Source organism: Echiichthys vipera, assembly GCF_963691815.1.
Source record: "Echiichthys vipera genome assembly, chromosome: 3".
NCBI classification, from domain to species: Eukaryota; Metazoa; Chordata; class Actinopteri; order Perciformes; family Trachinidae; genus Echiichthys; species Echiichthys vipera.
The window spans coordinates 14,928,078-14,946,908 of NC_139828.1; the positions used below are offsets into that span (position 1 = coordinate 14,928,078).

Here is an 18,831-nt window from a genome sequence, read left to right on the forward strand (position 1 = left end):
GATTGAAATGTTCTTGTGTGCCTCCTTGTGGAGCACGTCAGCACTGGAGGAGGCACCAGAGGGCTGGGTCAGAGGGAGTACTTAGAAAACAGGAAAGAGGAGCGCACTATAAGAAGAGAATGAACCCCTGGGAGCGTCAAAACATTTAGACCACAGCCGATAGAGGAGGAGAGAGGGAGACAGAGGCGCGGACAGAGACAGAGAGAGGATAGATACGTGGAAAATTGCAATGCGTACACGGTTGAAGTCTTAAATCGTGGTGTTATTCTTCCTACAAGAACTGCGAAGCGTCAGCGCACTGTAAGGAAAGGTAAAAGTGAGGTCCGACGTCGCACTCCTCTTGCGCCCGACGCGCCTCGGTGTCAACGCGCACAGAAATCCTAGGTGAGCGCAAAGTGTCAGCTTCAGCACCTGAGGAGAGGACAGCTCCGCTCCGTGCGCTCCTCTGGACCGGACCTCCTGTCCGAAAACTCCGCTACAGCTTCTAATGTCACCACTTCCAGCCTGACTCTGTTTCACAAGTCTGGAAGAAGTCTAAAGATCCGCCGACGGAGAGATCCGTGACTGACTGCATGCTCGATATGTACCAGGGGCATTTACAGGTAAGACGCCGGCCTCGTTTTTCCATTAGAACGAACTGTTTTATAGTTGTGATGGCACAAATGAAGTGATGTGAACAGGGCGCGATTGTACATGATGCCTATAATGTCAAGGGCATTTTGTTTACACAAGGGGTATGAGATAATCACGATTAGTCCGAGGCAAGTAGAGATTTCTGCGATCAACCAACTGACAACAGAAACATGAATGGTGTTTTTGAGAATGGCCTCATTTTGACCTCTTATCTAACTGAGGGACGTCGGAAAACAAAGCGGAGAAAAAGGCTTAGATTGATGGGAAGGGATGAACAAGGGACTACAAATGCACGCACTCTACTTAGTCTGCTGCAGATTGCATTATTTTCAAAAGTCACTGAGAAGAGAGAGAGAGAGAGAGAGAGAGAGAGAGAGAGAGAGAGAGAGAGAGAGAGAGAGAGAGACAGAGAGAGAGAGACAGCGAGAGAGAGAGAGAAAGAGAGCTACTTTAGCACCCCTATTGCACGTGCTGATGCATGGCAAATGTAAACAGGAGGCACGAATATACCTTGTTTAAGCAGGGCAGCCTTGACACTGATTAGTTTCTTTAGGTGCACGCTTATGCTCACGTGACGTCACGGAAACAAAAAAAACACCAAGAATTGGGACAAGAAGGCACAAATTATTCAAAACATGACGAGATAGCTTGAAACTTGATCATGCCTACAGTGTGTAACTGCTCTCCAGAGCTTGCAACACTTCACGTTTGATGTACAGTATAATCAGACACTTTCATTTGAACACAATAAGCTCATAGCAAGCAATAATCCTTCCTCAGAGGTTAATGATAGCCTCTTCTCCATGTTGGATGCATGGATTGTTGGTTGACAGAAATACTTCAGCTTCCAGACACTTGATTATGTAATAAAAGACGACTCCTGAGTCGGTACTCGGGAGCATTAAAGACCAAAATTTAATATTTCATGATATATTACTCAAGCAGCAGTATTCATTGAAAAATGCATGAAAAGGCGGTCTGCAGCTGTTGTCTGGATTACCCCAGTTGTGTTTGTTAATGGTTACTCAGGAGTCTGTGATACTGTGTTACAGTATGAAAAAAAGGACATGTTTTAATCACAGTTTTCCATGTTTCATCCCATAATGTTTAAATTATCTCACACTTTATATGTTTCTCATCCCATGTATGCAAGTCATGACACTGTGCCTTGGTAAGATCACAAGTGAAACCAGATACGGCTCCTTCTCGACCATTATCCGGGGCTAATTTAGCAGCGAATGTCCAGTGAATGCAAAGCAGATGCTCTTCTCTCTCTGTAATGGATCTCTTGCCACGACACTTGCTCAAGTAACTGATGCATTTGTCTCGATGTTGACAACACTTTCTCCTTAAAGTCAAGTGCGCGCATATGAAATCAGAGCTCAATTTGCGAGTAATACAGCCAGAACTTTGTCAGATAGAGATTCTGAATAATGTATTGCTTGTGTGGGGAATGGGTGGGTCTGTTATATCATAACCGCTACAGACAAATATACAACATTTTAAGATTTTTGATCAACATGTAATTATTTCTTTTAAAGTAAACGCTCAGAAACACGTTCTTTCTGTATGTCGTTTAAATTTCCTTTCCCTTTTGAAGACATATTAAGTTGAGACTGCTTTTTGAAGAATGGTCAAGGGAGCTTTTTCATATCTTGCATGTTATGCATCATATGTTTTATTCAACTCAGAGTATACTGTATATTGCTTTGAAACAGTAAAACATTGCAAAATCATATTTCACTGTCCGGATGTGGCATTTGACTGCAGGCTCTGGGCATTCATCCTTAAGAGTTGGGAGTCTACAAAGCTTAGAATCTTAAATGAAGCTCATACTGTACACACCATTTAATGTAACAACGGCAGCATTAGTCAATCAATCATAATCAGAGCTATCAGATTTCGTTCCTCAACGCAGATACATTTGTAAGACCTTTTTTATTACATGACTGTCAGTCAGCAGGATTTGTCAGCTTATAGTGTTGCGGCCCAAGAGCCAGTTGGCTGTTTGAACAAGATAAGGATGTCATATCTCTTTTTGTCATAGTATTTTTCATTTGTTGTTCTACTTTTCTCCTTGACCTGCTGCGTCTATATGTGGGTTAATATGTCCGTATAATCCATGAAGCATAAGGTATTTCCAAAATCACATAACATGTTTGCATAATTGCTGCAGATCTGCACACAATGAAACAATATTGTGTGGCGTTAGTATTAGTGTGAGTATTTTACAAAGCCAAATCTTGTCCTCATGGTTGGCAGGGGTGGGCTTCTACATGTAATATCCCAGCTTGGCATCACCAGTGCTTGGAAGAAATATCACGCTGGACTCATGTCTTCAGTTTCTCCAATCATGCTTATTGCTTTAAAGGTCCCATATTATGCAAATTTTCAGGTTCAAACTTGTATTTTTGGGCTTCTGCTAGAACATGTTTGCATGCTTTAATGTTCAAACCAAATAAATACAAATGAAATATCGGTTTGAATATATCTGTTTTCACCCTCGGTCTGAAACGCTCTGTTTTTTCAGCACCTGTATCTTTAAGCCTCCTGAAATGGTCCAGTCTGTTGTGATTGGTTCGTGTTACCAGTTCTTCCACATCTGCGCTCTCTAGGTCTCTGCACTGTCATTGCAGCCGGGGAAAGAATGTAACAGCAATGTAGCTGCATTTTCTACCTATATATAGCATAGTATAGTACAGAAGCCTTGACGGCTCATTTAAAGACACAATGTCTGAATATAGGCTGTGTGCATTTCTTTGTAGATTGAGAGTTTTAATACTTTCACAGTATTTAGCGTCTATTCAGTTGAAGGGATATCAGCATTAGAGCTTAAGAAAAAGTGTTCCTGTTGTTATTTTTTCCTGCTACTTACCACCAAAACGTTCCACAAGTTCCACTAGCTCTCAATTCTTTAGATATTTAACAGCTTATATGTTCTGATTGTCTGATATGGATGCTATCTACACTGGATATCAAAATTAGATAACAAATAATTAATACTTGATTTATTCTGAAATACTGTAATTTTTTATTGTTCAGAATTCTGGAGAATATCCGCTTTTTAAGATTTCAACACTGTTTTCTTAGGGCTGTAGGATTCAAGGAAGTGTAGAGGCCCTTGCTTTGAATGACTTCAGCACATCTGCGCCCAGAGGACATCACTAGTTTCTCACACTGCTCTGGTTTGATCTTGATCTCGGTCCATTCTTCTTCTTCCACAGTTCGGTAACTGTTGTTGGTTTCTTAGACATTACTTTGTTGCCAAGGATTTTTCAGAGATTCTCTATGAGGTTTAGATCTGGACTCTTGGCTGGCCATTTCATTGTTTCAATATTCTTAGCTTCAAGGAACTGCGTAACCTGTTCTGCAGTGTGACAGGGGGCACTTTCTTGCATGAAGAGGTATTGCATGTTCCCGAAGGAGGTTTGCATAAACATTTGCATTCACCCTGCCATGTAGCTGTACAAGAGGCCCAACTCCTGCAGCAGAACACATCCCCCAAACCATGACAATTCCTCCTCCTAATTTAACGGACTTCTTTGCACACTTTTGGCTTTCCCCAGTAACTAATTGTTACAGTTTTGTTTTGATAGTAGCATTATTCCGGCACAGTGGCAAAAGTCCATTATAAAGCCAATTCCTAAATCCACAAAAAATTACCCCAAGCTTCCACTTAGCTATAGGGGTATAAGTCTTATTAGTTGTTAGAAATAGCAGATGTACTGATCATATCTATGCAATCTCTTCTTTCATTCGTTCAAGAACTAACGTGAATAGATCTACTTTTGTTTGTTTTATTGATTTAAAGAAGGAGTTTGACTGGATCAACAGGGAAATGATTCAATATAGGTTGTTAAAAAAAGGAGTTAATGGGACATTTTATTATGCCATTAAGTATCTGTATCAAGCACCTACTGCCTGTGTCCAAGATAATGCATTTACAATTGGGGATTTTCCCAACAGTTCGGTGTAGAGTGAGATGCACTGTCCCCAACAGTGTTTCCTATTTATGTGAAAGACTTAGCTGTCAGATTAAAGCCTCTTTACTTTGAGTGAAAGTTGATGACCAAATCGTTAATATTTTATTGTATGCCGATGATGTAGTTTTACTTGCTGATTGTGAAGAAGATTTAAGGGCTTACGTAGAACATTGTTGCAGAATGGTGCTGGGAATGGAGACTTGTGGTAAATCAGGATACATCTCAAACAGTACATATCAGACAAAAGTACCATGAGATAATTAATTTTGCTTTAATTTGGGTTCATCTGTTTCCGCGTACACTGATCAGTATAAATTCCTTGGTTTAACACTGGATGAGCACATGCCAAGATGGTATTAATGTCCTTGCCCAGTCTGCAGGGAAAGCACTCAACAGGGTTAAAGGTTGTGATAGCCTAGGTTTCCATGCCGATATCTATATATTTACCACATCTGCACAACTCATGTGTGCGCCCTGTGTCTGATTATGCCTCTGGTGTTTGGGGCTTCCGTGAACAGGTTTGAATATGATGCACTACAGAGTGATTTTCTCTGTTTTGGAGTCTTTGTTTGTAATAAATTGACATCAGTTTTGGCTGTTTGTCCAGGTATGGGATGGAACCACCCAACATCAGACATACAGATGTCTGATCAGATGCTCACTAAGACAACTTTTTAATGGGATGTCTCACATTGTCATCCCTGGGCGAAAGATCTAAAATCTTTTTCTTATATACAATTTGTCTTGTATTTTCCAGAACATTAATTTTCCTTTGTAACATACAAAAGATAAGGAGCAACATGTTTCATAGGTTTAGAGATAAATGGTCAGTTGACATATGAGACGAGCCAACATTAAGAATATATTGTTTAATAAAAGAGTATTACCTTCTAGAACCCTATGTAAATTATAATTTAAGTAAAAATAAAAAGATTGCTGTGTGCACAGTTATGCTCAGGAATGCTCCTCTTAGCTCTGTAGACAGGTTCAATGATACCCCAGAGGAAGACAGGCTCTGTTTGATGAGACCTGGGTGAGATTGAGAATAAGATTTGTTTTATATTTTATTGCTCAGTTTATGATGATTTGAGTATCTTTTACTAAAATGGCTTCCATTTATGCTCATTTCTTTTGGTTAGATGACTATGACTATCCACAACGTGAGTTTGAAAGCAAATTTTCTTGGTAAAGCCTGGGAAAGAAGAAGGAATATTTTTTTCAAAGATCAAACTGTATAATATTTTTGTATTTTCAATGTAATGTATTATGTGATTGTGTCTTTAAACCAATGGGGGTTCGGCCCTTTGTTTGCAGGACCCAAAAAACAAAATAAATGTAAAAATGAAATGAAATGAATAGCACCTCAATCTGCTTTATAATAAGAACAGACATCATCTCACTTGTTAGGGTATGGGATCTTTAAGGTCTCAAACACATGAATAAAGCTATTCTCAGCATCCGATTTGGGTTGTGTGTGAAACTAAGTGCATCCAGATTTTTTTTCAGCCAAGGATCACTTTACTGTATCAAGTGTTGGAAAAGATTGATGCCGTTAAAGAAAAGCAATTCAGAGGTGTGGATGTCAGCCTCATTGCTCTTCCTGTGAAGGTGCAACTGAAGATGCTGCAAGGTGAGCTGATTCAGCACAGCTGCTCATCTTTATCAAAACAAAAAGCTACAAGAGTGTCAATGTACCATATATCTCTGCCTTGATGTACTACATAGAAAGGGAGACCTTGAGACTTTCTCCATCCATACTACTTCAGATAACATTTTTCAAATAATATGTTGACATTATAGATTGCAGAGTAATTGTTTTAGTGGTTTCCCTGCTTCTGTATTAATGTTTACAGTGAATCTAATTACAGGAGCGCTTGTACTGTGTGTATAAAAGACATCCTGGATTAATGGAAGTGATGCTCGAAGGCCTTTGGATATTTGCTCTGTTAAGCATAACATGATTACATAATTTGATTACCATATTCAAAGTTCCCCAGGGATGAACTTGGATGGATGCTATCGTTGATCAGAAGTAGATCAAGTCTCATTAGATCTCAGTCGCTCATATTTATTAGGCACCCGATTTGTTGATACAGTTTGTTTTGTATCTGTTTTTGTGTTTCTGTCCTGTTTTGGCAGTATGGATATTTGTGGAAACCTAGTGCATTCCCTTGCGTTTCTGGTTGCTCCTCAAGCCCTGTTAGATTCTTGTTACTGGAGTTCGCATATCCCTCCTAACCTGACTTCATAGACAGGCTTCAGACAGACACATTAAAATGCGGTTCATTAGCATAATATGATGTGTTTTATGAAATGCAAAAAATATGTTACAAGTCCTAATGATTTAAAATATTCCAATTAATGCAAACAGGAAAAAAAGCAATGTTTAATGGTGCAAGAACCTTTCTAGAGAGATGCAGAATAATCAACCAACAGAGTAAAAACCGGGCACAGCAATCAACCACATACAAGTCGACAGGTCATAACAACACCAGTGGGTGTCTATGCAAGCATCCACTTCACACCACAATACAACCATTTATCAATCATAGTTGCACAGTCGGTCATGCCAATTTTCATTACCTCTTGTTTAAGTCTCCTGAAGCTTCAGCGTGGTGGTCAGCTACAGGCATGGCAAAAGGGTCCCAAATCCTCCACAGAGACCACTTCAAAGTCTCCTTGATTTAATGAGCCATGGTCTTGATTAAAAGTGATTTAATAGGCCTGACTATTTCAGGAGCCAGGATAATGAGTGAAATCAGGTGGTATCGGGCTGGAACAAAAGCTCAGCAGACAGTTCCTACTTCCCTGGTCGGAGATGTGCGGTAGGGAAGGAATCTAAACATCTAAAAGAAACATAGCTGAGATCAAAGCTGATCAGTTGCTGTTTTGGAGAATAGTTCCAGGATAGTTTGAGAAATGAGCACTACTAAAATGTTAGTAAGAGAAAGAAACATGTTTCCACTTAATAAGAAGAAGAGGAGTCGACTGGACACAGGCCATTATTTAACAGTAAAGTTTCTATGAATGCATGGGTTGTGGGGTCAAGCACAGTGGAGGTAAATATTTTTGTCTTCAATTTGAATTTAATTCCCAAAAAAATATCACCAAAGTGTTTAACTCAAGAGAAATTTACCTTTCAGCCTTTTTACTAAGCAGCCAGCATCACAATTTACATACTCTGTTTGTGGTAGAGAGGAATATCATATTAATGTACATGCTCAGTGAACATTATCCAAATTTGTGCTTGTGCCACACAATTTTGTCATATTACTGTACAATAGATTTCAAATATTATTTTGAACTCTGTGCTTGGAGGACTTTAAATAAGTTCACATCCGAAGTGCAATTTTGACATTGCACAGCGTAAGGCCATTATTTCCACTGGAGAAAGCTGTATCACACTGATTTTCTGGCAGGTTTTGCAGCTCAAGTTCAGCTTTGAGCCTTTCAGTCCTTCACAATGAGCGCCCAATGGGATTCTGGAATTGACAGGAGGTGGCAGTCATGACAGCAGCAATTTTACTGCAGAGTAGAGTGGTAAAAAATGTTAATTTGTGCATCTCTGAATGAAGTTATGTACTTTCGGATCCCATCGGGACTTGAATCAAAACTTTCAAGCAAGTCAGAAAAGGTGCAGGGGATACAAGGTTAGAAAATGTATTCCATCATTTACATTGAAATTGAATCTGTAGCACCCTAGTTCTGTGCTTGGAAAGTTATATGCTGCTCTACATTTTGCAAATGGTTCACTCGTACAATTTGGTCTGAAACTGGTATCAGCAGAAGCGGATTAATTCACAGGCTGGCCTAGGCTGCAGCCCAGGGGTCCCAGGTGTGCAGGGGCCCTGCATTGGCCAGACTGTATTCATTTTATTTTTATTTTACCTCACTGGAAAAACAAAACTTGCCTCCTATTGAGGCCCTTAGGAACATTTAAAAGATCAGTGGACACATTTACCCAATCACTAGCCATCATGTGGCCGGGTTCAGTTAAGTTTAGTGGTCAATGATACGGCACTCACTGTTACTAGACAGTATAGTGGAAGCACGGAAAAGAACAGCACAATGACTGAAAGAACAACGGGACCAAGATCTACTAAAGAAAATTCATAAATTGACAGGATTTTTCAAGGTTGCAGACTATTCTTCTGTTCTAGCGGGGGGGTTTTCTGATAAAACATGATTAATAATGTAACAAACAATGGCCTAGGGATCCCTGACCACCTTAATCTGCCACAGGGTATCAGAGTTACTCTGTCTCCCTCTGTCTTTAAATCACTGCGTATAGTTTACATGTGTGACAATATTTGATGATGCCTGGATGTCCTCAACATATTCTCATGAACAGGTTTAAAGGACATTGTATGAAAAGACGAAAAGAAAAGAAAAAAAAGACGCGGATGGACAGAAGTCGAGTGACAAAAGCCGCCGGATCAGAAGTGGTCCGTGACAAAATCTGACCAAAGACAACGTTACATGACCGTTTTTAGCCAACAAAAGGCTATGGTCAGGTTTAGGCATTAAATGGCTGCAGTTTGGTTGAGTACGTCCATGACATGAACGTCAACGGGACATGAGCGGTCACCACCTGGGAACTGGACCTTGCTCCCCCTGTTGAAAGTCCTGTGTTTTAGGACCCATTTACCACCCCAACCTACCTCCTCATGCGGTGACTCGCTGTTTTATCATGCAATAAATAGGTGAAACACACAAATTAGTGCACATTACTTTTCGTTGTTATATGTACGACGCCTGCATCACAGCACCACCCTGATGTCCTGTATGTCTCTTTCTGCTCACAGATATAAAGAAAACAAATGTTAAAAGACAGGGAAGTTTGCTGAATAAATCAGATAAAAAAAAACCTTAAGGATTTGTATTGTGTCGTTGGCATCCAGTCCTCAGTTACCAGTGACAATCTGGGGACATAGTGGGAATCTCTTATTCTACCTGGTTGAGTGGTTATGGCTCTATAAAGACCTTGAGCAGCTTGCGGAGCTCGTAAAGCAGACTAAGAGCGATTCAAGCATACATCAGCAGCAGTTGTCCTATAAGCTGATGGCAAGGTTGTTGTTCTTGCTCACATAGCATGGGAATTTGGTCATTTCGCCATTCACTGTCATCTGTGCTCTCCCAACACCCATCCATCCAATCAAGTCATTAGAATTTGTTTTTTAAATGAACATTGGGAACATGGTGGTGTGAATAATGATATGAGATGGAGACGAAGGAGGGAGAAATGGCATACACTATTACCGTGGTGCTAAAACACAAGTCAGTCAATTTATTTATTGTTTATGTTTATTTTATTTACCATTTAATCATACCCCTAATATGTCCCTATCTGTCCCTTAACAGCATAATTTCACATGATGAATTCCTGCTGTCTGACTGAGATGGTGAGATGAAATCAGGACCTTCTGTGTCTCCGTCATTCATTGAGCTACAGTTCATCATAGTCAAAGTTTGATAGTAGGACTGTGTGTCTGTGTGCAGGTATGTGTGAGACTCTTCCCTGTTTGAGAACCTAACCCATGGTTAAAGTCCTGATTTATTACTGACACAATAAAAACCCAGAGCTGATCCAGAACTGTGACAAGATTGAAATTATGAGATCTGGTTTCCTGAGAATCGTCGTTACAAACAGTTTGTCAGAAATGTTAACTTATAAAGGAACTTATAAAGCTGTGTTTTTAGACTGATTTCCAGGCGTGTCGTTAGACCTGGGAATTCTGGGCTATAGGATCTCCGGATCTCTGTGCTGTCTAAAAAAGCCACAGATGCAACATTGTAGCAGTGAAAACTGCAAAGTTCTGACGTATCAACACTGACAAGTGATAACTTCAAAATCATATTTAAAGCAGACTGACTTGCCGGTCTTTCTGTTTCACAAGTGACCCTGTTAATTGGAGACTTTCAGCTGAGTGCTTCTGCGGTTGCCGTAGTGACTGTAGATGCTGAAAACAGTATTGTGTTTTTAAGAGGGATACTCAGACTGTATAAAAAGGAGATACTCTGAGATATGTCGTAGTACACCAGGGTGACAGGTGCGTGGCTGGTGGCGAGTCAATCTCTTGACTTTCATTTATCTTCCTACAACGGCATGGCCACAAATCTCCTAGAAAGGTTTTTTTTTTTAGTGGTTGATTAAATTCTTCACACACACGTGTTTACACAAGCAAGTTTCAAATATTTATAGATTTATTTAGATAACTAATTAGAGATAGATTTTTTTTGTGAAGAACAACTTGCTTCCTGTTTACCGTAACAACAAATAACGTTAAAACACGACTGACACATTTACTCAAACAAAACTATAACGACTGATCAGGTAGGTAATGTTATGTTTAACATTGTAATGAAAAACAAAACATAGATGCATTCACGAAAACAGCTACACATTCTTTTCCTGTTATTAACATATGCCGTCACCACGGCAACTACAGATGCTTTCAGCTGAAAGTGAAACACCAGTCGGAAGAGAAAACGTCCGTTGGAGCCGTGATGTCCTCTAGTTTGCATAGTTTCAGGAGACCTGCTGATTCAGCCCGGTCCACTTGACATTGGGTCGGTGCATGACAGTGTTTCTGAGGCTGTAGGCTGTTCCAATGTCTTATTCTGGCTGCTGGTGTCTGTGGTGACCTTTCCTACACATGACCATAGGTCTTTCCTGTCCTTCTCAAACTACGTCACGATTGCATATTGATCAGCCCAATTTAAAGAAAATTCTCCCCCATCTGAAAAGAACTCCTGGCCTAGCAACATGCATGCTGATTTCATATACTTTTTAGATTCAAATACAGGGATCCATAAAACTCAAGTGTAGCATTCATTTGTTAAAGTGAAGTGTTGATGTTATGGTGTCTAATCTTCACAATCAATTAATTAATGTGTGCTCTGCTTATTCAGTATATCAATATAGCCTAAAATGTAATTGCCTATTAATAACCTTGCACTGGTTATTGGCTGATCACTGATGCTCTTCTAAAAGCTTACCACAATCCAATGGAGAAGGAAGATTGTCTAACATACTTGATGGAGCAACTCTATTATATGATTGATTGTTGGTTTGAATCAGATTAGAGATTTTCACTGACAGGCATTCAATATATAGAGTAGGGACTATCGAGTACTTTAGTAATGGAGTATTCTACAAATTATTCCATCGATCCAGCTCTCTTAAAATGAACAACTAATTGGTTTCCTTTTTAGTAATATCAACATTTGTATTACTTAAATACAAAATAAACCCATACAAAATGTAACCAATTTAATGCATTTCAGTGCAATATTCAAGCAATATACAAGTCGACCGCATCAGCCTTTGGTGCTGTATCTGGCCTGTCTCTTCTCTTTGCCCCTCACTATGTTCTCTCTCTTCCTCCACTTTGTTATTCACACCATCACGTCTTCTTACCAGGCTGTAAACATGTTCCTTTCTGCTGTCTATTTCTACTTGGGCATCTTAAGGTGGGGTCTATGGGGATTGACTCACTTTTGGAGCCTGCCTCAAGTGGCCAATCTAGAAACTACACTTTTGGGCACTATCGTGTTCATGCTTAATTTTTTCAGCCTCAGAGGTTTGATGCTTGATCACAACATTGCTGATGAAAGTGCTAATTAGCTAAAGCAGCAAGTGGAGAAAAGGATTGGATCTGATGAACACACCACAAAAGTGCATTTTACAACACAATATTTGACATATTACAGACAGTATACTTGGTAACAACATAAAGTTTGTTTTATTTATTTAATACAATTTGATTCATAAAAGCTAATTTTGAACCACAGGTGCACTACACTTTACATCTCCACTTTTTGCTGTTGTTACCATCAACAAGATATCAACAGTCTTTCAAGGAGTAAATATCACAGTCACTTTAACTATAAAATCACAATTTCAAATCTTTTTATAATGTTTTTCCATCATAGTTTCATTAATATCTGATATGTTTCCAGGTAGAGACCTTTCAACGGACAACAGAGGTGGATTGTGTTACAGATGTGCAGGTCTTTGCAACTAGACACTCCCAATACCTGTTTGGAAGATGAATAAAGGTGTTGTTGTGTTGTATGTCAGACTTGTTTTATGCTAAAAAAAGAGAGTTTGGACGGAAAGACTGACAGAGTATAAGTTGTCTACGCCATGGCACGGAACCGACTCACAATCCTTACACGACATTATGGGTCTCAAACTGAATGTCATGGGACTGACTTGGCCTGAACTTCAGACTCAAACACACACATGCACACACCAAATGTCAACAGAGAGTATCAGGCTTTCTCAAATAAGATGCTTTTATCTGAGAAGGGATATAATCAATGTAAAGCACCCACATTCACGGCTTCACAGCTCTACATCATTCCCTCTGTTGGTAGATTTCCTCTGGGTATCTTTCTCTTCCAAGTCAGTTAACACGGCAGCCCCACATGGAGAGTCCCCTGAGCTACTGTACAAAGCCACATTTTTCCTTCCACGAAAGTAGGACAAGCCCCAGCATCTTTGTTACTGGGAGCAGAGGGCTGTGCAGAAGAATGGGTAGCCCATCCATCTCTCTCGCCCAGCACATTCATAACATTCATTCTCCAACTGGGAATTAATTTGCTCCAGAAACCAGGCGTCTCAGCGCCGGAGTGGAGAGAGCATGTGTTTGGTCCTCCGGGGAGATATGAGCTATCATGGAGAAGAGCAGTTGATAAACAAATATGCACTTCCCTGTGGCAGATGTGAGCAGGATTTTCACCTGGATATTTAATGGGACTTCCCTCTGATGAGTTAGTGCCACCCCTACTTTGTAAATTTAATAAATATTCAGATTGTGGTCTACGTCTATGACTCTACATTAGACATTGATACAAATAGTTTAACTGAAAAAGATCATTCAGCTGTTTTTCTCCTTGTACAGTACTTTTATGCTACTTCCACTCCTCCTCCTCCTAATGATAATAACTATATATTAGCCACTAGTCTGCCTATTATTTTTTGTTCAATCTATTCAACATTTGATCCAATCCACCACTTTGCACGTCAATATGGAAACGCCCACGTCAATATAGCTCCAAACGGTTGTTGTTTTCATGAGCATGTGAATATTTCACGGTGAAAAGGGGATGTTTTTTCGGATCAAGGAAGATTTTTTCGAAGCTTTCACAATAAAGACATCAACCAATCATGTTGTGTTGTTTACTTATGAGGATTATAAAACAACAACATAGAGGTCTTCTACTATACCTCATAAATCCATGGATTGGTGGTGTTGGCCTGCCCCCACTGCTGAAAGAAATCCTAGAGGAAACAGGGTCCAGTCTGAAATATAACAAAGTTTGTGTAGACTTCATGGTCACTAAAGGCTGAATCCTTCTGAGAGCTCAACGTTTTCCTGCCATGTTCTTAGCATCAAAAACACTTCAAGTACCTTAATTTCTTAATCTCAGATTGAAAAAGTTTGAAAATCTCTGATAAAGTTCCACCACGAGGTTGACATTTCTGCTTTTAGTGAAATGTCTCAACAAATACTGAATAATCGTTATAAAATTTGACATTCATGTTCCCCACACTCACGTTGAAAGAAGATGTATATGTGCTTTGGTCTTTAGTCTTGTTTAATAAATACCTGAAGCAGCTAATCAATTATCAAAAGTGTTGCTAATTATATTTACTAATAATCCACTTTGAATTTATTCAAGCTCTAAATAAAATATTGGATTAAGTAGGATTAGAAGCTTTTTGAATTACATTCATAAAACTGACAAATTCATGGCATTTTCTGCTACCTTATCCCTTTACAGTCAATACAGTTTAAACATACAGGTACACTCATTGTGTTTGGCTCTCTGTGTGTGTTTTTCTAGGATCAGCTATAGTAAAATGGACAGTGAGAAAATAGATTCACACATAAGAAGTGAGGTATATCCAAAGGCATGGGGGACACATGAAACAAGGCTCTCATTTTCATCATGGCTCATTCTCATCAATGTGTTGCTGGGAGATCAGTTTTGCACCTCGAGCAAGAGATACTCATCTTTTGATTTGCCGACTTCCGACATTCTGCCTTTGGATTTGAACCTAGCAACTGTATCTCCACCCTCAGCATTACACAATAGCTCTTCCTCCCTGAGTCTGTGATCTTGTCAGATAATTGCAGGAGAACACTCGGCAAAAACCAAGGTCTGCATATTATCACACCAATTAGCGTGTGCTCACAAATACCAATTAGCTCCCTCTCATGATCACCACTAATGACAGTTTCAACACTCTCCGTCACAGCCCTGTACTTACAACTGAGCGCAACCCGGCTGTTTGCAGAGAAGTCGAAATAATGAAATGTAAACTGAAGCTGCTCTAATTTGCCTTAAATTAATTTCAAGAGCTTTTTGCCACATGAACCAATAATTTGTCTTCTCTCTTGCGCAAGGCTGGAGTGGAAATAGGATGCTTTGATGTTATTTGTACACACTGAAGGAGGGATGGAAGTGCGGAGGATAATGATACTGTGGCAATTTAACATTATTTGCAAAGACAGACAGAAAATTGGTGAATATGGAATTTGTTTAGTGTTGTGATGCAGATGGATTTAAAGCAGTTTTTCCTCTAAAGGAGTTCAGTGACTATGCACCACAACTTTCTGTAGGAGTTAGTTTGTCGGAAGTGCATGAGAGCGAATTGCCTTGCATTTCTATAAATACCTATGAGACATACAGTTAATGAATTCTCTGGCTGCAGAGCGGAGCACAGAGAGAAGCTGGATGTACAGATGGGATGTATGCAGAGTTCAAGGGTACACCAGCTGAGAGGTCTCAAGGCAGCAAGGTTCTGACTCCTCACCTCAAGTCCCGCAGGTCTAAATCTGCCTCTGACTGCATGTGCATTTCAGTTCATGCCTGTTTATACAGTGCGTTTGTGTTTTCGAGGAGCATATAATATACCTGCATGCCACTTTGTGCATGTGTGCATCTGTATGCCCGTGAGCATGCATGCATGTTCACACAAGTGTAGGTAACGAGGCAAGGCATGGATGTGCGATTCATTTTTCTTCATGACAGAGACTGTAGCAGTGTGCCAGGGAAGAGGTTGAAGGCCATGCTCCCCCCTGACTTCCCTAAATACATGCAGGGAATGAACAATACTTCCTGGCAGCCGAGTGAACAATGTACCAGGATGCAAGCATCAAATATTAACTATCAATGTACCTCCTAAAATCTCCTTTGTGTTCTATATGGACAGAAAAAAACATGGAAATATATATTTTAGTACATTATTTACAGTTGATAGGTTTTGTATTATCATCCTGGCTTTGATACACATTGCATTAGTTGGAAGTATTATAAAATGTAATGAATAACCTGTCAGCTCAAATACTTGGACTGAACCGACAGAGATAAATGACCTTTGTAAAGTTTTTATAACAATTTGAAGGATTCTGAGGGAAATATGCAAGTAACTGCTGGACTATGAGGATGAAAGTGATGTGAAGAGGGGGAGAAAGAGGAGGAGCAATGGGACTGAATTTTCTAACTACCTTGAACGAGATAAACAAATGTTTCAATATGATGTGACATTGTAGTTTTTTGGGAACAAATATATTGATAATGCCGAAGACAGCAAAACAAAGAAATATCTCACTATATATCGTTGTTTATTTACTTCTACAACCCTCGCCTCTTGTGGCAAAATGAACGTTGTTCCTTTGTACCCGCCGATTCATTGCTCTCTCAGCGTAATCCATCACTGACAGGCAATGAGAGTGTAGTTGTTTCTGTATACAAGGAAAGAGGCCTGCCTGTCAGTTAGCTGGCTGTGGGAATGTGTAGTAGTTTAAGTAATATAGAGTTGATGCTATTTTGGGCTGTTCAAGCTTTCTATCTGTGTGGGGTTTGTTTGTGTCGGATCGTCACACGGAGAAAGTGCTGAGTTTGATTAAGTTGTACAGTCTCCCCTGCCTCTTTCCCCATATGTGACACATAAGGGAAATTCAGAGGCACCACATAGCATACAGTAAATTGTTAAGCCTGGGTACCTCAGTTTCTCAGGATGTCATCGTAATTGACCTTATTTCCTCAGGGACAGTTTTGTCTAGACTGCTCTGAAATTTTGTAAAATGAGCAAGACGTCTCAAAATGCAAGTAAGCAATTTTCTACAAGCATTAAAAATAGAGGAGCATGTTTTCCCTCTGCAAAGGTGCCACAAAAAGAAAGTGGTGGCAGCCCATCAGTGAAATGGCACAGTAGGAGGGATGTTGTGGCTCCACACAATTACTGGATGCTAGATTTATACTTCTGCAGTATTTTCAGTGTTCCTATGGTGGTAATGGACGAAGGCTCTGATTCTGAATTAAATATTGTAGACACGGTTACTGCAGGTAGGGTTGCAAAGGGACGACAATTAACGGTAAATTTCAGGAAACTTTCCAGAAATTTTCTATGGGAAGTGTTCCATTGGAAATATTTGGAAATTGTATGTAGACCACAGGCTCAAATGTGTGGCTTCAATAGTGCAGGTTTCTATAAATCATCTGTGCATGTAATGGAAGAATGTACAGTGCATGTAGGGGGCGTGGCATCAATACCCCTGCAAGCAGTGAGCTATGTGCATGTGATCGAGGAATAGCAAATATATTCTCAAGTATACTTGCATGATATCTGGTTGTTTTAGTCAAGATTATGGTAAAATATATTTCCCAAACTATATTTGAAATCCCTGTCAAGGGCAAACCTTCAATTTTGTAAATTCCAGGTTTTTTCCCATTTATCCCCATACATTCCTGTTAATTCCCATAAATTCACGTTAATTCCCATGAAAAGTTTTCAACTTTTAAAATTCCCAGAATTTTGCAACACTAACTGCGGGGGATGTAATTTATGCACAATAAATTCCCTACATCTGTCATGTGTTGCAGAGGTTATATAAGTGGGTAAAACTGATGCAGAGCTATAAAACCTACACTACGCCCATAAAACCTTCACCTCAAATGACCACAACTCAACTCATACCAACATTTGTGACGCTAGTGAGGATTTAATACTTTGATAATGATGACGAACAACTGGAAACATGCAGGAACCTGTGCTGAAGTGTATGAATCAATCCAAATCAAAAAGGAAGAAGCTAAAGTACATTGTCATCAAAGATAAATTGATTGCACAAATTCATCCATCTGGCAGATTCCCAGTATAACCACTGTCCTCTACTGTTTGTCACTATGCAGCTACTGGACCAGATGGAAGTTAAGCGCCTGCTCAGGTTCACCTTGATGTTTTCAGGGGTGGGGAGAACATAACTAAGGCCTGCATCATTACTTTTCCCAGTCAGTCCAGAGGTATGAACTGTGTCTCTAATGAAAGAAAATGTCCTCTGCTTGCAGAAAAAGAAGCAGATGTAAAAGTATGTGTGTGTGTGTGTGTGTGTGTGTGTGTGTGTGTGTGTGTGTGTGTGTGTGTGTGTGTGTGTGTGTGTGTGTTTGCTGCATACAAAAGTTTGAGTGTCTGTAGAAACAGTAAAACATTTTCTACCATAATTTTATCATTTATATACCAAGAGATAAATGAACAATGAACAAAAGGGACAAAGGATTACAACACGTTGGTCACTCAATAATATCATGTTAACCTTACTACGTGTTTGCTTTGGCAAATTTGTGCAGTGTGTGAAATAAATCTGATATAGGATTTAGAGCAGACGTAACAACAGATGATCTGCTCCTGAAAAGTAGAGACCTGCTGTTTCAGCTCGCATTAGTGCCCTTCAGTAAGAGGGTGATGTGGCTCAATCATGTATAAACACACAAACACACCAGTGCACAGCAATGTGGAAACCTCCGGATGGTTGAATGGAAAGAAACTGGTAGACATAATGAGTCACAATCTATTTCTCGTCTGCTGAAACTCATCCCAGTGGACGATTAGGACAATCAAATAATGTCTGTGGCTCTACAGACAACAACATTTGTTTCCAGCTCTATACAGTCATTTGTAAAGGTCATAGAAAAGTCTCAATTAGGTGAAACGTCTCAATTAGGTGCAATCAGGCAGTGAAACATGGTTCTACTTGAGAAATTCAAAAAGACTTTCCTAAAATGACTGTACAACTACTTTAAAAATGGTCTTTGGAGGGCCTCAGGCACGGCATATCACAGAGGAATTTGATCTGCCTCTGAACCTTATTTTAAAGGAAAACAATGACAACATCATCCTGTAGTGGTTCTACTAAAAAAA

General features: G+C 39.6%; 1 protein-coding gene across 1 annotated transcript in view; it reads left to right on the top strand.

Annotated features, from left to right (window-relative positions):
• Positions 1–572: 572 nt before the first annotated feature.
• Positions 573–18,831, top strand: part of pex5la (peroxisomal biogenesis factor 5-like a) — a gene marked incomplete at both ends in the record, with an annotated part of 96,127 nt that continues 77,868 nt past the window's right edge. Inside the window, one exon of the mRNA XM_083940194.1 lies at positions 573–602. Coding sequence (XP_083796320.1) covers positions 573–602 — 30 coding nt within the window. The remainder of the gene's footprint in view (positions 603–18,831) is intronic.